This window comes from Pagrus pagrus (assembly GCF_965226575.1).
Source record: "Pagrus pagrus genome assembly, chromosome: 20".
In the NCBI taxonomy this organism is placed as follows: Eukaryota; Metazoa; Chordata; class Actinopteri; order Spariformes; family Sparidae; genus Pagrus; species Pagrus pagrus.
The window spans coordinates 4,888,696-4,910,653 of NC_140207.1; the positions used below are offsets into that span (position 1 = coordinate 4,888,696).

At 40.3% G+C, this 21,958-nt stretch overlaps 1 protein-coding gene across 2 annotated transcripts in view; it reads left to right on the forward strand.

The window, feature by feature from the left end:
• The window catches only part of LOC311249611 (cadherin-18), a 182,737-nt gene that overhangs the window by 132,439 nt on the left and 28,340 nt on the right, over window positions 1-21,958 (forward strand). For both annotated transcript variants that reach the window (XM_084340794.1, XM_084340793.1), the window contains exons 5-8: window positions 10,497-10,664; window positions 12,651-12,838; window positions 13,157-13,410; window positions 20,134-20,270. In XM_084340794.1, coding sequence (XP_084196920.1) covers window positions 10,497-10,664; window positions 12,651-12,838; window positions 13,157-13,410; window positions 20,134-20,270 — 747 coding nt within the window. The remainder of the gene's footprint in view (window positions 1-10,496; window positions 10,665-12,650; window positions 12,839-13,156; window positions 13,411-20,133; window positions 20,271-21,958) is intronic.

Consider the following 21,958-nt stretch of genomic DNA (forward strand, 5'->3'; position numbering starts at 1 on the left):
TCAGTGGAAAATGTGCACATGGAGGGAGTTGCACTTGCATGTGATCTTTAATATGCTAAGCCCAAGTCTTAAAGCAGTCGCGTTGGCATGCTGCCACAATTGAGCACCACACTGGGGAACTGAAGCTGCTCCTGCATCTGTCCGACAGTGCATTAGCTTGCTAACACCTCCTCATATCGACATGTACCTGGCTCCCACCATGCTTAGAGACACCGTTCATGTATTATTAGCAGGATTAAGAGAACACGCATGCAAGCGCACGCACACGCAAATGGACAAATGCACCTCTTCCCATTTAACCTTGATCCGGTGGCCTGATACAGCAGTGACAGATTTTACAAGACCCATGAGGTAGAAGGGAAGATCATCTAAGGACAGAGGGTAATGATAGCATTTGGCCTGCACATATGGTGCTGAAGGAATCCCCAAAGGACCGTCTCAGACTTGACCCAAATCCTCAGCAAGGAACAAAGTGAACAGTTTTACCTGTTTCTACCTCCTCGGCTTCAGGGTTTGATCATCTCAAACCCACAACTGACTGGAATGACAGGCCTGTCTAACTGTTTGGAAATTGTGTTAAATTGACCATTGTCACAGCGCAGAGCAGTTTTCATCCTTTGAACAGGATAAAGGGATGTGTAACAGGCTGCTTTGGCAATGCAATCATTAAGTTGTGTTTCAGCTCCTGAAAGCTTTCTAACAAAGATCCCCTTGACTCTCTGTACCTTGCAGAATTGAAATGCTTTTTTGAAAAATAATGAAAAGTAAGTTATTGTTGTCTTGTTGTTTGTGAATGGCCAAGACACAGTTACTCTCCAAAGTCCATAATAGTAAATATAACTATATATACTGTTAGACAGACATGTTAATAGCTCTACACGAAATGATGCCGAGTTATTAAGGATTAAGGCAGCCGCAAGTCTCCACTGGAAATAAGATTCAATCATGGATGTTAAACTGTAATTGATGCATCAGCGATGGTGTCATCGTATGCAAAAATAAGGGAGGGATAGGAATGTGGGATTAGATTTACTTGGGTGAAGAAATAAACGAGCATGACACAGAGTCTGTAAAGACAGAAATATAACTGATGCAACAGATAATGATGGAAGACCTGAGGGGAAATATGTGGGCAGAAGAAAACAAATGTGTCTGCTCTGCACTGCGTGACACTAATCTGATATTCCAAAATGTTTTGTATGGCCTTACGATTCTTTGTCATGAATAATGTCTCTAAAGTTTTACACAGAGTTGTCTGTAAGAACTCATGAGTGACTGACATTTTGGTACTTAATAAGATTGTTGCTCATCGTAGCAATATGAGATGTAATTCCAACAGTCCATTGAGTCCGTACAGATTATATGAAGGTGTAAGAGATTTACATTTCCATCATAATCATTTCAACGGACCAATATTTTTTATATTAATGTCTGACATCTTAATAGTGCTACAAATTAGCTGGAATTACTAATTAAGAGAGCCCAATTTGATGGTGAGAATGGTTAGTCTTATTATCATTTATGAAAAAGTAATTGATTCATGAAAAGAGTAAGCTCAGAGCAAACTCCAAATTACAGTATAGCCGCTGGTTATGGCAGAGTTGTCCCATTAAGATGAAGTAGCTGTGTACTAGGTGATGATTTGATGACTATTTACCAAGAAACCAACATTTCAGCAGCCAACGTTCACCGGAGTGTACAAATGAGAATTGATGAATGAATGGTTGAATAGCTTCAATCTTTGAAATCAATCAGTTCATATGTGTGCCACATAATAAAGACTATTACGATCAATAATGCCACACAAATATCTAAACATATTTGTTCAAACCTCTCAAAGCCCTGTGCAGATTTGAGCATAATCAAAATTGGATGGCGTCCGTAGCATTATATAAAGCACAGTTAAATGTAATTCAGAGGAGGGTATAGATTATCCACTTGTTGGTTAGTGAAGCACTGAGACTCTGCAGGTTTCTGCTTCAACTGCACATTACAGCAACGAAAGCGCTTTCACTAATCAGTGAAATCTTGTTGGTGCAGAATGTAGCTGAAGTGAAAACCTGCAGACTCTTGATTCAGTACCTATAATGGCACTTCATTTCTACCCAGAGTTGCTGCATATGGAGGCAGCTGTATTCATGACCAGCAAACAGGACTTAATTTATGATTTTCTAGGAATGAATTTAGAGGAATATGGTCGGAATAAATATGCGTATTCGTCTGGTTACTGAGAGTTATGTTAGATGACAGGATTGATACAGATCTCATCTCTCTATGTTAAATATGATGTTAGGCTCAGCAGGGGATGAGTTTAACTTAACATAATGATTGGAAACGGCTGACTCTGTCCAAAGATAAAGAAAAATCTGTCTCTCAGCCCTTCAACAGCTCCCTATCACGTCATTATTTGTGTGTCTAATCCATACAAAAACCTTCTTGGCTGGAAGCAGCGACTTGATGGAGTTGGTTTTTCTACAAACAATATTTTGTTACCTCTTCTGTTCCAGTATCATAATTGCAACTGAACAATCACGCAGCGATCTCATAGCTTTGCGGCGCGAGTTGGTTTTGTTTCTGGGACATCATGATTAATGTTCCTCCGTGATCATCATCATCAAAAAGCAACAAGGTCTGCATCTAGAGCAAGCCATTATGGATGAAAGTATACCACTTATACTTAGGAGAGCGAAGTTCAGATCCCATATGGATATGCTGTCATACTGTCATACACACTTATTATCTACATACTAAGTTCAGTTATTTTCCGTTTCTTTTCAGTTGTCTGTTGCTGTTTGGTAAGTTCAGGCAATAAAAATCCTCCTTAGGTTTAGGCAACAACAATACTTGGTTAGGTTTAGGCAACAACAATACTTGGTTAGGTTTAGGCAACAACAATACACAGTAAGGTTTAGAAACTGAACAAGTGTATTCCCCAAAATGTCAAACTGTACCTTTTAAAGCTGGATGGTCAGGAGAGGTCTGCTACACAGACAACAGCTTTGAATCCTGGCAAGGTGTCAGGACCCTGAGCCCCCTACCTGCTGCGCATGTTGTGACTTGTCTGGGGATTGTGGTCTATAACAAGAGCAGGCACACAAGGACAGCAGCGTATTAGGCATAGACATTACCTTTCTCAGCTCACCGAATGTAAATCACGGGATAACAGTTGGAAATGGTGCCTGGTTGTACATTCGAGAGGTTTACTCAGGTAAAGCTCTGTCACTTTTTGTCAGAGTGCTATTACAATATTAGCTTGCCACATCACCAGACTAGTTATATTTGCTAAGTGATGTGCTAACTGTCCTAAGAACTTTCGCTGAAATGGCTTTACTTGATTACATGGTTTGCAAATTTCAAAAGTGCAAGCTGGCACTTTTATTAAGAGCTTTCTATATCTCAGCAAAAAGTACATCTTAGACGGCGGCTGCATTTATCCTTTTTATAGTCGGGTCGTAACTCCTGTCTTTCCCATCACTACTGTGCATCTGTCACTTACCCGCAGAGACATCAAGGTTGTTCCTCTTGAGTCTCATAGTCAAATGCCCCTCCAACCCTACCTCGCATCTGTACTCGCTCACACACAGACGCAAAGACACACCACACTGCAGAACCACCAGGTCCCTCTTGCATCCTAAATAGGCTAATTTCTCTGCTGATCTGGGATTTGGGAGTGTTCGAGTTTATTGAAGGAGCTGACACAGATCAAGACGTTTTTTCGCGGTTCATGGATTAAGTCTAACCACTGGTTAGATCAAGGAAAAAGCTGTCACCGTCAATCAGTCATGATGTAGCAGTCCAACCAATTATTCTCAATCAGATATCATACAATGTAGAAAGAGAAAAGTCCCTGTAAAGTCAAAGGAAAAGGTCTACTTTTATGATTTCTATGATTTTTATTGCTGCTTTTGTTGGTGTTATCTACCTTTCTTTTTTTTCTTTCTATCCAGAAACGCTTTAAGAGTGCAGACACACAGGGATAACATCGTATTGGATGGACCAAAAACCAAGATTCCTGAAGCTGGAGATTGAAGAGCGCTTTAGTAATCTCCTATAATCCTTTTTGTTCACCCAGGAGATTGTCCTCCTTTAGAAGTTTCCAGCCAGACAAAGAGGTGGATAGTGTGATGGTATCAACTCTAATAGACTGGGGAGGTTGAGGAAAAGGCTAACCACCTCACTGTGTCAAATGGGCCCAGGTTCAAGGAAGTCAGCTCTCTCTCAATTATTTTCTAAATTAACTGACGAGCTCCATAGAGATTTAGGGGAGACTATCTGAGGTATTACGGTTCAGAAGTGGTCAGGAGAGGGAGTTCAGGGGTGCGATCTTCATGTCAAAGCACTGACAAACCTTTCAGGTACTTGCACTTTCCAAATAATACCCCTGTGGCCTTTTCTGTATTGTAAAAGAATTTCGTTCAAGATTCAATGCAGTTCAGTGAGTATGCTTGTAATTTAGCTACATCGGCTCTGAATGTGTTCCTGCACATTCCTATGTGGTCACAAATCTCTTTTCCTGTTGGCTGTTTTCTTCATTCCTGAATGGTCAGGGGCTTCTCATGTGTTTGCTTGTTGACAAATGATTGACAGCAGATCATCTTCACCGTTGTGGACGACTGTGGTATTCCCAAAGCCGAGACAGAAAACCTCACAGTTGTGCTCAGTGTTCCTAAACCCAGAGCTGTGAAATATTGTTCAGGAGCGATGTGCCTCCATGAGTAAAGGGGTAATAAGAGACTTGAAAGGTCAGCTCGTCTGTCTTGGTGTTGTTTTAATGGAAAGTGTGGCCAATTGCCAAGGTCTGTGTGTCTCAAGGACCCCAGGTTAAGTAATGCTAAGACTTCAGTTAATAACAAAAGACTAAGCCTGCATCATTACAAGAAAGTGGCTGCAAGCACTTTGATTAGTTTTCAATCCAAGAAAAGCAGCAGATCCATGCTGAGATCTGGCATTTGAAAAGAACAGCGTGGCACAGTGTGCTAGAAAATGCTTTGTCTAATATGTAGAGGTAATGGGAGGATAAAGGACGGACATTATAGGTTTTTGACAGGCTTCCACCATGAGTCCGATCAAACGTTTCTATTTTTTTCTTTTTGTTTTGTGGGGTAAGATTAAAATCTTTGAGTTTAAAAGGTCCAGTGTGAAATATCTGAGGATCTATTGGCAGAAATGGAATAAAATATTCATACTTATATCTTCATTAATGTCAAGCCAATAGCCAGAATGAATGTTGGCAAAGTAAAGGTTCTGTAAAGCCACAGATGAGTTAAACTTTTCATTTCTTTATATTGCAACTTTACGTTTCTGTAGGTTCAATTTTCAGTTTTTTTTTTCTTTTTTGTTTTTTTTCTTTTTACAACGTTGTGCCTATGCTCTGGTTAGGTTAAGGCACAATAACAGCATGGTTAGGGTCAGGAAAACATCATGTTTTGGCTTAAAATACCTGTTTTGGTCACCAAAAACATGACTGCAGATGTCCTGTGGTTGCCACAAACCCCCAAAAAAACGTTTCCACAAAGCTTCGCCAAACAAACTTTTCCACGGTGTCCGCTGTTTTGCAGTAATGTCTACAGTAGCCCAGAATGGACAAACTAAACACTTGCTCAAGAGAGGGCTTTTCACATTTGTCATGTTGTTAGCGGACGCCATCAGGGAGCATGAAGCCAAAAACCTCATTGCTAGATTCTACTAAATTCTACATACATGCCCTTTAAGGTTTCAAAACACTGATGATCAAAGTTGTGTTATTTAAATGTACAATTTAAAACCTATATTCGGTCTATTATGAAGAAATTGCCCTTACTGTTTTATTTTAGCTCTGATCATTGAGATCAGAGAAAATGCTGGTAGTCACAAAATAAACACCAGTGTTTATTATTTATGTGCATTCAGCTCATAGTTTTGGCATTTCCAATAGAGAGAGCAGCATGTTAATCTCTCCTGTTGACTCAGAGTTCAGACAGCATACAGTACAGTCTGTCACTGTCTGCTTAGCGCTTCGATAAGAGGGATGTACCAACGTATAATTCACCAACTGAAAGGTCAGTTGACTCCCATTTAATTAAAAACTATATGATATATGAACCATCATTATGTTAAATCACAAACCAATTCTAGTAATGAACAATTAAATGGGAACATTGGGAATAAAATGCAAACGCAGCCGTTTTAAATATGTTTATATCGTGTCAGAGAGGAATCTACCTGGCAGTCAAAGTAAATGTATTTGCTTTGATATGCTTGGAATAAAGCCTTGCTACACATCTTGTCTGTCTTGCTGGTGCCCCACTTAACGGTTGTTCTTTTACAGGCAGAACTAATACACACAAAATGACACCATACGAGTATTAGACACCACCAGAGTCGGCACAAAGAAAGACTGAACCCCCGCAATATGCTTTAAAGTACAAAACAGTGTCTAAATCTAGTTTTGCTTTATCTCACAATATCCAACAGGTTGTGTTTCTGTGTAGCCTTATAGAGGCATTTGAGGACACAGAGTGCGCTGTGTGACATTTTACATTGAACCACTCTTTTATAACCAGTCAACTGATTCTGTCCTTTTTATGGAAAAAGTCTAGAAGCATCAGCCACTAGAGAAATTTGAACTGGAGAAATCAATAGGTTAAGGTTTGCTCATACCACTGTGGATGCTGCAGGAGGAACTCTATTCATAGCTCATTCACATAAATTTCATCACCCTGTCAAGTTTATATTTTTTAAAGGTTACATTGTGGCGATTACAAAATCACCAGACTTGAACTCCGCTCTCCAATGCAATTCTCAGCAGAACACTGACTCCTTCTGCTCATATCACTCTTCTTTTATGTCTGTTGCCTATGATAGTTATAGATTACCACTCCATTCTGGTCCATCGTGCTATTAATAAAATATAATTTCCCCCTTTTGTTGATTCACTGCTGATGAGTCTGGCTTCGCAGGCAGTCTATAGGACCTCAGCTACTACTCAGTGTGACAGATGATGTGTAACCTAAGATCCCCTGGATCTTAATACTGTTGGCTGCCCTGCTCCTTGACCCACTTTTAATGATTATTCTGCCTGAGGCGAGTGGATTAGTTTCTGTCTATAGAGTCGAGAAGAAAGAAAGAGGGAAATGACCTATTGTATAACAAAGCTATAGCTGCCACTTTTGTGAAATTAGGAAATCATGAAACTGCAATAATTCACTCCAATACATTTTTTTTTGTGAAATTCAAGCTGTCAAGGTTTGAGTTAGAAACCTAGAACAGAATAATTGCAATAAATGATCATTTACTGGGTCAGTCATCCAATGATCCATCATTTAAGTGTTTCATTTATTTCCCCTTGTACAGATGTTTTCATTGTCAAAACAATAATGTGGTGTTTATTATATATTTGATGTAAGACAGTATTTTTATGTTAATGGTGTGTATTAACAACCAACAGGAAGTGTTCAAGGCTTTCTTGTTACCTAGCAAATGTTAAACAGTATACACCAACACCACCACTTCTATTAAACCTTCGATGACTATTTTGTCCAAATGAGGGCAGCAAAAACATGGTGTAAACATAACACTGATATACCGTCACCTCTTAAGTTTATTGTATATGGGGAAGCGCTGTATCGTAGGTCACTGGACTTTCACCTCTCATCCAAGAGGCTTCTTCAGGTCTAACTAACTGGAAGGGAGTTGCAGGCTTTTGAACTCTGTGTGGGAGTGTCCTTACAGAGTCGTTAAGGACACGAGTGAGCTCTGAGTTTCAGAGTCGTTAGGGCCACTTGTGGGTCGGTGACCCAACCGGCCTTCATGTGCGTTGCTAGGGCTAGGTGAGCCCTGGTGTGAATGGTTGTTAAGCTGTCTGGGGAGGGAGCTCAGTACAGCATTGTAAGTGGGTGATGTTGTAGGCCACCTCCTCTGTTCAGAGATGGCTATTCCAGTTTGACATAGATTGAATCTTTTACTCCTCTTTCAAACCGTCTGTCTTCTCTGGCCACGATGTTTATATTGTTGTCCTCAAAGGAATGAGTTTTCTCCTTCAGATGTAAGTCATTAAGGACGCATGATATAACACTTGGAATTACCATGACCTGGATTGAACCTTCATCAACATGTATAGCGATCTTGTTATCAAACATCCAGCAGATACAGGGCGGCATTGGTCATGTTTCTGGGTACCTGGTGAATGTAGGTCCAATAGTTACTTTCTTTTTTGTTCTGTTTTTGGTCTCCACCTATTCCTGAGAAAACAAATCTGGATATTGAGCTGCTAAATGCTCCACTATGTTTACCATAGAGTTAACAATAGAACAGATGCTACATCTGGTGACATTTTCAAAATAAAGGCACCAGAACAACTTGGTTAGGTTTAGTTAAAGGATAACTACCGTTTTTTTACAACCTGGACCTTATTTCTAGCAAAATATATGGTCATTTACTCACCCAGATAACTTTGGTGTCATTTGAAGTTGTTCGGACGAAATTAGATCCAGTGGAGCGCCGAAATATCCATATAATGCGAGTGACGGGGCACGGAAGCGCAGCCTTTATGAGCATTATCTGCCACGAAACTAGTTCATTTCACCAATATTTTGTTATGATACGCTAGCGCTATTCCCCTCTGAGTCTGGGCTCGTCTATTGTCAACATCCGGGGTCTGTAGGTTGACCTACTACCTCTGACCTGGATGATGTTGTCTCTGAGCTGCGCGCGCACCCGCGACAGCCCGGCTCGTTTACCTGTAGCTGCTACTGCTAGTTTGACCCCGGATGTTGATAATGGACGAGCCCGGACTCAGAGGGGAATAGCTCTAGCGTATCATGACAAAATATTAGTGAAATGAACTGGTTTCATGGCAGATAATGCGTTATATAGAGGCTGTGTGTCGGTGCCCCATCACTCGCATTATATGGATATATCGACGCTACGCTGGATCTAATTTCGTCCGAACGACTTCAAATGACACCAAAGTTATCTGGGTGAGTAAATGATCATATATTTTGCTAGAAATAAGGTCCAGGTTGTAAAAAAACGGTAGTTATCCTTTAAAAGATCAGATGGTTTCGCTCAAAATGACTACATCCTCAAAACTGTCATCATTTGCTGTTGTCCTCACACTCACCTCAAACTCTGCAAAAAACTGTAATTGAAGTTTATTGCATTCATCTTGCCTCCCAGAGTGGAATTAAATCAGCAATGGGAGTTGAGAAGAAAGTACCACAAATTGAATTCGGCATTCTTAACTTCTGAAGAAAAAAATGGGTAAATATAGCTAAAATGATATTATAATTCGATTATTTATGCACCATTTAACACTTTTTGCTGTAAACACAAACCACTTAAGAAAATCGAGCAGTTTCACCAGGCGTCAGTGATATTAGCAATGCCTTGTTTCATTCTCCATCTTATCAAACATCACCTCCTGTTGTGATTTTCACTCACAACATGAGGCAACAGCAGCAAAGTCCATTTACTATCATGATCAACACCATCCCATTTTCTCGCAGGTCTCTCTGCTCCTGGTCAACCGTTGCGTATTATTGCAGGGTTCACAAGTTCACGAGAACATAAGTACAATTGTTGCTGGAGGGTCTTCGCTCTGAGGAAAAAAACCAAGATTTACAACGAACACAGATGTAACTGGTAGAACATATTAAATCTGGCTCCATGTGGTGATGTGGTTTCAGGAGCTAAGATGGCGCATTAACCCTCCAGCGCAGATATAGACACACACACACAAAACTAATATGGAGGAACAGACACATTAAGACTCAACACGAAGACAAACACACACAGACGTATGCGCGAGACACCCAGCTATTGCATTCAGTAAATCACCTACCGCACAGCAACACAGGAGGCGAATACTCTGCCTGTGTTTTTGGCTTGTTACTGCGTTATTACCTGTGTACGGTTTCCCTGTAGTGGGTAGAGGTGCAGTCATATATCACAGAGTTAGCATTGTGAAAGTTCATGGCTGTGTTTGTTGTGTTATTGTAGTAATAAATATGATTGAGTGGGTGCCATAGAAAGTTGCATTCTGCCGTGATCCAAGGTTGCATAGTCATTTTGAATATAATGAAAAGTGAGGAAAGGCTAACCTTGACAATGAGGGACCAGGAGAATCAAAGATGAAGGAAGCACAGTTTTATGGTGTTAGTCTTTAAGGAGGGCTGTGATACGGTGCTTTTATGTGTAGTCCATAACTTCAAGAAGTTTTGGTGGGAAAACTATTAGGAAAATGGCAGTAACATCTTGACAACAGTAGCGGTGTTATCTTCACTCTCTCAGCAGTGATCCCTTTCATCTAGAGAAGTGCATTTTTGTGTGTTGTCGTGTTTTTTCTCAAAAGACCAACCAATATATTTCACATGGGCTATGTTTTTTTACTCTAATAGTTGCTGCAACCCATAAAATGACCATTATTTCTTTCAAAATATGTCTGCAGCCGTGTGGGAACGTATCAGTACCTCCCAACATTTTGGCTCATAATGGTTTGTTTTCCTCTGACCATGAAGGAATCATCAGGACTGCCTTAGCCAACATGGACCGGGAAGCCAGAGAACACTACACGGTTGTTATCCAAGCCAAAGACATGGCAGGCCAGGTCGGAGGCCTCTCTGGCTCCACCACCATCAACATCACCCTGACGGACATCAACGACAACCCACCCAAGTTTCCACAAAGTATGTACACAACTTTACAGTCTAGCTAACAAAATACATTCTTAAAATCACTGGTAAACATATTTTCCATGAAGTAGTTGCATAATAGCATGTATATTGGCTCTTTATTTGTCATTATAAAGCACTTATTAAGCCTTAGTCACAGTGACCATATTCTACGACTACTAGGCTTTTAACTCAGACTTTTCCTTTAATAGCCTCCTTCAAATTCATAGTAAGGAAGTTGTTGAACATTACAATATTACAACCTGTTCTCACTCACAGCTCATCAAATATGGCAGCTTGGCCATAAACTTCAAAGTGATGTTCTGTTACCCCTCTCGCATCAGTTTTGCACACGAAGGGCTCCACGGTCAAGTTAGCATTAAAACATTATATGCAACGTCCGGTTAGACTTTCAAAATAAAGCTTGCTGACAAACAGTTGACATCTAATGACATGTTGTTGACGTTTTAGACTGTAATTAACATTGTCTAAGTGGTGCAGTTTGGTTAGGTTTAGGAAGAGATCATACTTTGGGTTAAAATAACTATGTACAGTCTTCTATCTTTTGTACTGTACATAAGTTATGTAACAAGTTACGTAAGTGACGTGACGCACATCGTGTCAGGTAAGTTGCGTCATTTACGTAAAATAACTTCCCACATAACATAAATTAATAACAAGCTGGGAGTGAGCACGGGCTGGATATTAATGCTTTTTTTCAATTTAAACCTAATGAGGTAGCAGTACCACAAGAAATAATAATTTTCCCGTCTTAACACCTTATACATTCTGTATAGTCTGTTCTTATGTAACAACAAACAAAATTACAAGTGTTAATAATATTACAAAAAACACTAAATTAAGTCCTTCTAAGGAGTCAAACAGATGTTTGTGTTCAGCCTTTTTTTTTTAAAAACATCTTTACCCTGATAAAATTGTTCCCTTTGGCTTCTTTGCTTGTTAACTAGCCAGAAGGACAATTTAGCAAAATAACCAACTGGTAATGTTAATGTGTTGCTACAACTAACCGGAATACATTATCTTCTATTACATTAAATGGCCAAGCTGTGGCTGGGAATATAATCAGCTGTTCTCAGTCATTCTCAGCCTTGAGCAGAAGACCTCCACCAGAGATGCCTGAGGCACATTAAATTACCTGAAATGCATTATTAAGAGCTCCATACTGTATTTTCTTTTTGGAAGTGGAAAGATAACTGAAACAGAGGTGCTGTTCTTTAAAATCATTCACATTGCGGAACAAAAGTGCTAATAGGTTTTGCCACAACAGACAGGCAGATTATCCTCTGCACTGTGTGTTGTTTTTGATGCTTGAATGGAAAAAGGAAGCATCAACATTTCAGTATTTGCAGAGAAAATCCTTTTTCATTATGTTTTTTTTTTTCACGCATGCATTGATTAACAATACATCAATCTCTGAAGAGCAAAGCATAATTTTATTTTAATTATTGAGGCTTCCCCTCATAGACCTACTCAGCATTCCTCACTATGATGTATTATTTTTCATTATTGTGTGACTCAGTAGTCTAATATTGCGGTTAAATTTTCCATAATTAGCTAAATGAGACCCGCATTCATCAAAAGCTTCTGTTTTGCAGTTGGAATTTTTTTTTCCCATTTAAATGATAAGTTTAAGTAATGACAAAGTTGTGACTCTTTGTCTTTGAAAGTGCCTCATCAAGCGCAATCCCCCAAGGCTGAGTTTTTCATTTTGTGCTGCAGTGACAAACTATTTCCAAACCATCAACATTTTCTGAATAATCATCTGCCTGGGAGTTTGATCTGCTCCATTGCAGTGCTATCAACCACACTTTAGCATTTAATGTCAATTGAAGCACTGCAGAGTGTTTTTAATGACGTTCCCCCGGGAAGAAATGGTGACAGAATCAAATTGCTTAGCTAAGCCCTTTCAGACAATGATGTGGGGCAGATCGGCCTCTGTTTAAAGCACTTTTTTTTTGCTCTCTTAATGTTCATCCACAGAAAATTACCAGCTGTATGTCCCTGAATCAGCTCAAGTAGGGAAACCGGTTGGGAAGATCAAAGCTAATGATGAGGACCTTGGCGTCAATGCGGACATCAGGTACAGCATCATTAACTCTGAGGGGGCCAACATGTTCTCCATATCCACGGACAGGGACACGAGAGAGGGAATCATCAGCCTTAAAAAGGTAAGGAGATGCTGCCTAAAAGACGGGAATGTGATCTTTTAGAGTCTCTTCAGGAAGATATGAGGAAATGTGTATCAGTCTTTTGCTTGAACTTGAGAAAAGAAAGTCTTACCTCAAACAGAAGAGAAAAAAAAGTTCATTTTTCCATCTCGTTTGTCAAACTAAAACTGTTCTTACTGCAGTACTTGTATTTCGATGTATTTAAGTAAGCCTCAAATTAGCATTCACTTCTTGTCACTTGTTCCATCCAGATATAGTGTAGCTACTTTGTACTATGAGCGTGCTAATCACACTTCCCTATGGTTCTTCTCCCAACAGCCCCTCAACTACGAGAGAAAGAAGACCTACACCCTCCACATCGAGGGGGTGAATACACATGTGGATCCTCGTTATTCCTATCTTGGCTCTTTTAAAGACACCGCCACCCTTAAAATCACAGTCGGGGATGTGGACGAAGCACCCGTCTTCTCTTTGGAGCATTTTATCATGGACGTGTATGAGAACGCACCGAGTGGCACGGAGGTGGGCGTCGTGACGGCTCGAGATCCTGACAGCAGGAACAGTCCTGTCAGGTAAGACACGTGCGCAGTGCACATACAATCTGCAGGAATGATTAGAGATATCCAGAGGCAGAGCAGCTCTGTGGGTATACTGTCTCATTAGTTGTGCATCACTGGATAGAACTGAAGGTAGATGCAGTTTATCTTGTTAAGAATTATCAGACAAGCCCGCTGCAAAGGCAAAGGGTGAGAGAGGAGGTTGCTAATATTATGAGGCTTATTTTGAGGCTGAGCACTCTTTTACATGTGACAGGCAGCCGATGTAACGCTGGGATTTTTCTAACTAATTGGTTGCCAAAACTTACAATTTTAGAGAAATCCCAGTCTTTGCCAGGTGGTCTTTCTTAAAATTTCTAACAAGACTGGCCACTAAGTCTGTCCGGATTAGCTCGGTTGGTAAAGTTCAAGAATTCGATTGCGAGACAGACCATTTTTTGCCACACTGGTCACAGCTCATCAGGAATGGCTGTCTTATTTATGAGTTTCTTCCTTGGCACTCGGGTTCACCAGTGAGATGCGTCTGAGGGGTTTTGGATTTGCCCATTGAGGTTTAAGTCAACTAACAAGATTATGCCTGCCTCCAAGAAATGTTTGTCTAACTAAAACTCCAATTTGCATGTCAGCTCTCTGCCCCATATAATTGTGCTTTTTATAGACAAGCATTTGAAGCCATGGCTCGACACTGTGTGGTTTTTCAGGTGGTTTTAAACTCGTCTCGGGTCATACCAATATAGAGCATAACGTTAAACAGATTAAAATATATTATTCATGTTATAGCCTCCTTTGTTTCTGATACTATACATCCCCTTTCATGTCTCCTCTAAAAAAATCAATATGCATAGTGAATCTCTTTCTTGGCATCATCAGATTTTGATAGATAGGTTATTTTGTCTGCAAGCCTGTGAATTAACCCGAGGCAATACAACTGCTTAGCACATTTGCATGCGCTCCAAACATATGCTTGTGTTCTGCTGAAAAGAGATTGATATCGCCCTTAGGCAGTGGACTAATCCTAAGTTTTTCGCTCTGCACAGGTGCCTCGTTTCATGACATTACACTCAAGCAACTCCGCACTGCTTGGTTTAATTTGAATTCCCTCTGTAGCCTTGCCGTAAATGATGGAGTACCTGTAAATATGGAACTCCTCTTGAGATGAGGTATTGCTGATATATCAATAAGAAGCAATCTCAGTTGGTAGTATATGTTATGGGATCATAGTTTAAAGGCTCAGCATGGTCTGCAGAGCCCAGGGGTTCTTGAAACAACATTAAGCGGAGACTTATGGCCACGCGACTGTCCGCCCCATTTTGGAGCGGCGAGCGCTGCGGCTTTTGATGAACGATGTGCAATTTCAAATGGGAGGAAGACACTCGGTAAAAATGATTCTTTGATTCATGTCAGAATCTTGATACTTTGCGAAAGATTTGTTGTAAACAGGGAGGTAATCTGCATATGAAAGAGCTTCCTCGCTCTCCTGGCGGGATACCTCGTCGTCGTCCATTCCTACAGTACAGGAGTCCCAGTGTTCGCCACATAAAGAAGAAGGCAGCGGGAGGTATTTCGATGACATCCACTTGAACCCAGAAAAAAGCGAAACAACCGCGCCGCTGCTCCCCGTGTTTGCATCAGGATGCAGAATGCAGCAGGGATCAGTATTTGGCTCTCTTTGATCATCATAAGGCTGCCCAGGCGTGCGATGAAATAAACATGTTATTGATGTGACATATCAAATGCTGGTCTGAAATTGACATCTAAATTTCCAAACAAAGTCTTGATGGCTCATTACCTCAGGTTGCTCGTATACATTACCATAATCATCGGGAACAGTCGTGAAAACTTAGATGGATTCAATCAGCCCCTTCTTCAGCTTGTATCAACTGACAGATTTTCCCCTTCAAGTGTAAATAGCTGTAATGTCTAATAAACTGATGAAAGAAGTGAGTTTTAAATAAATAGAAATGAAATACTGGGAAATGATACCAAACAAGACGTTTGATTACACCACAGTTTGAACATTTTTGATTACTTTGTAGAAATGCACATGTAAAAAATAATATTCTACCTCTAAAGGCAGATCGGTTGTTTGAAGCAGAAGCTCATATTTGCGCACAAATATTTCATGTAAATCCTAATTTCTTTGGAGAATGATGCATCAATCAGCCAGCGGAAATGCACGCTGCAGCTCACAACAGGAAACTTTAAATACCAATGACTGAACCGTGAACATTTAGTCAACATTATCAGCTATATGTTGACATATCAACCTGCCATGCTAACGTGCTCAGCTTCAAAGAGGTACAGAGTCAGATTCAGATTTAGGGCCCTGACACACGAGACACACTGTTGGCCATTGGGCCATCTGTGAGCATCTGTGGCCCTTATTTTTGTGATGTTCCCCAAACCACTGGCACTAGACGGAGCCAGTCAGTAGGAGAAATCACTCTGATTGGCTGTTCAGCTAAGCAAATCAGTGCACGGGAAAAGGAAAAACCCTTGAGCCTCGAGTCACTGTACAAGTTTTATCTATTACTTTCACCTCTTTCATTTTGTTCCACAGCCAAAAGATCTTGGCCATTCGCAACTGGACATATTCTTAATTAGCTGTGTCTATGCAGTTTTTATGTATCTTGCAGTTTCCCTTATTGAATGACGAATATAGAGTACCGCCACCCAGTGGTATGGAGAGTTACTTCCTCGCACACAGGGGTAGAATTAAAGAGCTAGTTGACCGTCAGCTGCAGTCTTTGCGGTGTGTTTAAGTGCAACTTTTTGGCCGGGACACAGATGACAATAGGCGACACAACAGTCAGCCTTCATCGCTGCTTCTTTGGTGTTGGTGTGTTGTGTTTGGGCCCTTTGAAGATGCTTCTACAGGCTACACATTGGTAAACACGCATGCCGTCTCTGGATACATCTTTTATACTTGTATGAACGTGACTGTTTTTCTTGCACCTACCTCCAGACAGACGTTGTTTGATCAGCTCGTTTGTTACACAGCTGCATGGCGTCATTTGGAAAGTGTGTGATCACCCTTTCATAAAATGATGTGTATTTTTTACAGAACTATAACCTTATATACCTTTTGACTAATGAGAGTGAGCCAAGGCTGAAAATGCAGACGTCAGACAGATTCGAAGGCAACAAACCTTCAAGAATAGAGCAACAACATGGAAACTTTAAAATGTTGCCTCTTTTGCTTTGAAAATAAGCAAAGTTTCCTTTCAGTTGTTTATCCATCCAACAATTTTGTTTTTTTGTGTTGTGTAATGAGCATTACTGCCTCACTGGGCTGCAATAGTCTAGACTTCTGGCCTTGTTGATGTTCACTGCACTCCGGGGCTTTTGCAGTGATAAACAAACATTTTTCAGATGTACCCACAATAACTATATTTCAGTTTTAATTTTTATATAATGCCCAAAATGCTAGGGAAGGTAAATAATACTGTATATATAAAAATACACACGCAGCAGTTCTTTTTATTTGATTCATGGGGTGGACTGAAGAACAGAAAAGCTTGTTTTGCTATCTCTGTGTTCTAGAAAGTATTCATTATACGACATAACATCTTGTACTTTTGGCTGTTATCCGCAGGAAAATAAGAAAATAAAACATCAAACAATAAAATAAACAGGATTTAACAGCAGCGGCAGTAATTAACAGAGTGGAAGTGTTTTTCACTGGATTATTCTTTGACAAAGTGAATGCTTAGCACCTAAACTCTCACTGAAAAGCTTCCACTGAAAACCCTTCATGCTCTTATGAGCCTGAGCATTTAATAAACCATGACAACATTTCTACTGAGAACGCACGGCAATCCAGGCTCAATAAAAAGAAAGTTCATTATTTCAAATAAATGCAATCCTGGCACTAAATTCCCCATACCATTTCCATCTCTCATGTCGATTGGAAATTGGCGAGTTAGGCCATATGACTCAGGAGAATGAATGCTGGATTAAAGGTGTAAATAGGTCATTAAGAGATAAATTAGGGAACACACAGTCAATGCTCATTTCGTGCTTGAACTCAAGAGAGGAGCAGCTGAGCCCATTTCTGCTTTGTATTCCACGGACTGCTTCGCTTCCAGTTTGATAACGGCATTGCTAGAAAGCCATTACAACAGTGTAAACACTGGCAGCAGAACATCGCCTTTTGTCATTATTAAATTTTGACGATAATTGCTCTTGACTTAGAAATATGTATTTTCAGGACATTCTCTCAAGACCTAAAGTCCATTTTCAAAGCACTAGGGATTTTTTTTTTCTGCTCGTGTGCTTTAGAGGTGCAACCGGTCTTTGAAAATCACAGAAGCATAAGAACATCCCCTTTGGCTTATGTTGCACTTTATTCATTTCACTTCGGGGCTTTGGTTGACTCAAACTCTTATCTTTAATGTAAGGGTTTGTTTTCCGGCTTGATACATTGTGTTACCAAATATAAAATAAACAAAAGCGGAAGAATGTGCGTTTCCTAAGGCCTCGGTGGAATCGGTGGACTACGGCCAAGGCTGAAAAAGTGCCTGCATAGTATTCTGCGGCATTTAACTAAGCACTGCTATTTGGCTTAAAGGGGCACTGATTTTACACAAAGGTCACTTTACTCATAATGAGCAGTAATACTCAGTCTGTGAAAACAGTTGTATAATGTCTTTTGTGGCTCTAAAGGGAGCTTTCCAAAGTTTGAGATCATATACTTTGGGCTAAGATACTGCGAACTACGAACAGAAATCCTCCATCACAAACTAAAGACATTGGCATTACCAAGCAGGGAGTGTCCGGCGAAATTATGCTATTGGTTGCATGTGGGGAATGTAGAGAGAGGAGTATATCTGGAGCTTGAGCCACGGGGGCTAAGAGACTGTGGATCTCAGCTGCTGTTGCTTCGATTTTAACCGTTCCTTTTTTAATCTTTCTTTTGTGAGTTTTGAGAGTGCAACACTAAATTCCTGGGCCCTTATTTATCAACAGTTTGTACGCACAGATGTGTGCGTAATGAGTGCGCATGATCATTCCTGCACAGAGTTGAATTAATCAACTCTGACCACGCTTACATCCAGTGCATGATAGAAAAAACGCCAGTGTCAATTAAACACACATCCACATACGTTCTCTATTAATAATTACTGATTAGTAATTAGACATGTAGCCTAATTGGTAATAAATCTATAAGAAAAAAAAAAACCACATCTGTGACAGGTGTAACATGGCTCATGTTGCATTGCTGGATCTGTTTGGTGGAGAGCAGAGAGGCTTCTGAGAGTCTCAAAACAGATATTGGTAGATTAATTGCATGATTTGCGCCTTATGTTCCTCTCCACCCTGGGGTTTTTGGCCACCGGCACATTCCAGTCTCAGGTTGGAGATAGACTGGGAAAATTAAGTCTTGTTGCCTTCTGTGTTTAATTGTAGGGGTGGGCAGTTCAAGCAAAACTGAGAACTATTTGACCATTATTTGAAGATCGACCTGGTGGTATCAGGTTATTTCCAGGCCCCAGTAACGACAAGGGAAATAACAATGGAAAATATATTTTTTAAGGCAAAAAAGGAAAAGTCCCATGAGCTAGGCCTATTTTATACTTCAATATTCAAAAATCATGACCCATCCGTAGTTAACCGGGGGTGTTTCTGAGTGCAAATGACCCAGAATGTGCAAGTCTGATAAATGAAAATTTCTTTGTCCTTGTGCACTTTTCACATTTTATTATTGAGACAGATTTGAGAAGCTTTTTTGAGCAGTGTTAATAAATGAGGGCCCTGAAATCCTCCTTTAAGTCTATATCGATACATACCCCATATTGGCATTTCATATCCAACATTTAGGTGTTTTTTCCACGCAGGGTTGTTTAGAACAGAACAGGAAGTGGACCTGCATTGATGCTGAGGGGCATGTTAACACGTAACTTGCTTTACGGTGGCATTTCGGAGGCTGCTATAACCTGTATTAAATGCAGTTGTAAAGTTGCATCTGATTTAAACAGCTTTCCAATCAGGAGTGACTTATTGATATTCATTGACACGTGCACAATCAAGATGAGACAGTGAAAAGTCTTTGGCGATTAGACCCAGTCATCACCGTGTTTTAAAGGGGTAATGAAGCTGTGCGTGATATAGGACACCTCCCTGATGGAGTCTAGACACTGATGTAGGTGATCGGATGAGGAGAATGGCTGAGACCTGGATGGATGCGGAGAGAAGTGGGCTTCTGGTGAGCTCAAACCTGGGGCTCTGGAGGTTAATGGGGTGAAGGAGGGTTTGCGACGATCCACACCAAAATGATGACTGAGAGCAGCAGAGAGGAGGACGGATTTAAAGTTTGGCAGCAACGATATGATTGGATTAAGAAGATCGTGGCATAATCTGTGAAACTGTAAAAAGTAAACACCCACAGTCAGCCGGATGTGATGTGAAATGTGAATGATGGGTGACACAAAGATAGTCTTCCTGATTGAACTTACGCTGAGCTTGTGAGCAATGATTATTGTACTTCAAGGTGAAGCCGTTCTGAAAAGAGAAGGAAAGATGGAGTAAAGTGCTTTGAAAATGCATGTTTCAGTCACATTCAGACCAGTTTTAGCCTGAAAGTCTTGACATCATTTGACCTGTAGATAAAGAAACATCATGCTTACTGGGCACCACCAGCTAACGGTGCCCTGAAGCCTGCGGATTATCCACTGACATCTTCATTCTGCTGCTGTATTTTTTTGGAAATGCATACAGTCATGACTTCCTCTCCTGTAGGTATTACTTGGACAGCACAGAGGAAGGCGTCAGGTACTTCAGAATCGATGAAACCAGCGGAGTTATACGGACGACGCAGCCTCTCGACAGAGAAGACATGCCTTGGCACAACATCACTGTGATGGCCTCGGAGGTTGGTAGGTACCCAGTTTGCTTTCCATAAACTGAATGTTTACAAGTGGGCGAGTAAATGTACTGCACCTGCTGCGGTATGTTTGCTCTTATGTGAGGGAGCAGATGTAGGTTTTTCTTGGGTGCTGAATTTCTTGCCATGTTGGCACAGTTCCTACTTCCAACAGATTCTCAATTTTACATCTTGGAAAGTGCAAGAAAGCCTGGAAACTTGAAGATGCTCTAGTTCTGACTCAGTGCTTATATGAAATAGCACTTTTGATGTAGTTGTAGAGCTGCTACTTCATTAGGTTTGCAGGCACTTCAGGTTAGGATTATCCACATATTTTCCATTTATTTCTGCACATACTGAACATACCTTTCTCTTCACTGACGGACATATAAATATTTAAATAACCGTGGTGTATTTCTCCCATGTTTGCGACCTTCAGGGACTGTAGTAAACACATGAAATAGTGTTATGCAGTTGGTTGAAAAAGGCACTTAAAAGAGATTGCTCTTTCTTTTCCACACTCAACTTGTTTAGCCCCCAGCTAATAGGAGACATTATAAATCTTTATCAGAACTGCATTCAAATCATTGGTGAGTTTTGTGCCACAACAGCATGATTTAAAGAGTAGAAATGAAGATAAAAGCATAAAAAGTAGGCGCTATGGTTCTACCCGAAGGTTTTTCCCTTTATTTTTCCTTTCCCACAAGATAACAAGACACCCTGAGGGCATCGTATAGTCAGAGAGCAGCCCAGGTTCAGATTCATAGTGTGTAAAATTGGAGGCAGAATCAATACCAACAAACGAAAGGTCCCATTAAAAGGAATGACTATATGAATCTGCACTGCACCCTCTGCCTTTACCTACAGAATGGGATCAGCAGCACCTTTTCGGCACCGAACAGATTTTATTCAGATATTCACTTCAGTCTCGATGAAAGACACTTCAGCAGGAGCACCAGGACTTGTCAGTCTTAGCCCTAACTATCAGTCCACAATTCCACCCATTGCATATCTGGAAAGAATGAAGAGAGGCAAGGGCTGTTATGGTTCACAAAAACTACAATCAATGGCTGTTGCCTGCAGCTGTTCAGCTAACCAGTTCAGTGTCAATGTTTTCTCCCTGACCATTTATTTAAGGGTCCCAGTGAACAAACTGTATACAGCCCAATTCTGCTATATACATGCTCATATTCTGCTTATTTTCTGTCTTTTTCACTGAATTATATTATTCAATTTTCGAGAGTGAAATAGCTCGTTTAATTTTGGTCACGCCATGAAAATTTCTTGCTTCAAATGGTAAAAAATAAAGCTTTCAACAGGGAAAAGCATTTGTTTTGTATTTGGAGCTACAAATTCCCAAAGTGTCGAGGGCTGAAACTTTGGGGTGGCTGCTGATGAGGGAATTAGACTTGAAAATTAACCTTTTTTTACAAAATGGACCTTTAATTTTGTGATACAATCCTGTTCATAATGACAAATAAATTACCTTTTTTTTCTCTCTGGCCATTTTTTAAGGGTCTATATAGCCCCCTCCTGACTATATCTTATAATCTGGTTATTTCATTGACTAAATGTCAGTAAGACTCAAGACTCAAGTTTTCAGCGCAGCCAGATGTTCTAGCATAGTTAACAGTAATATCATAATGACTAACGTTTAAAGTCCAGTAGCAGGTGAGCTAACGGTGAAATTAACAATTACAG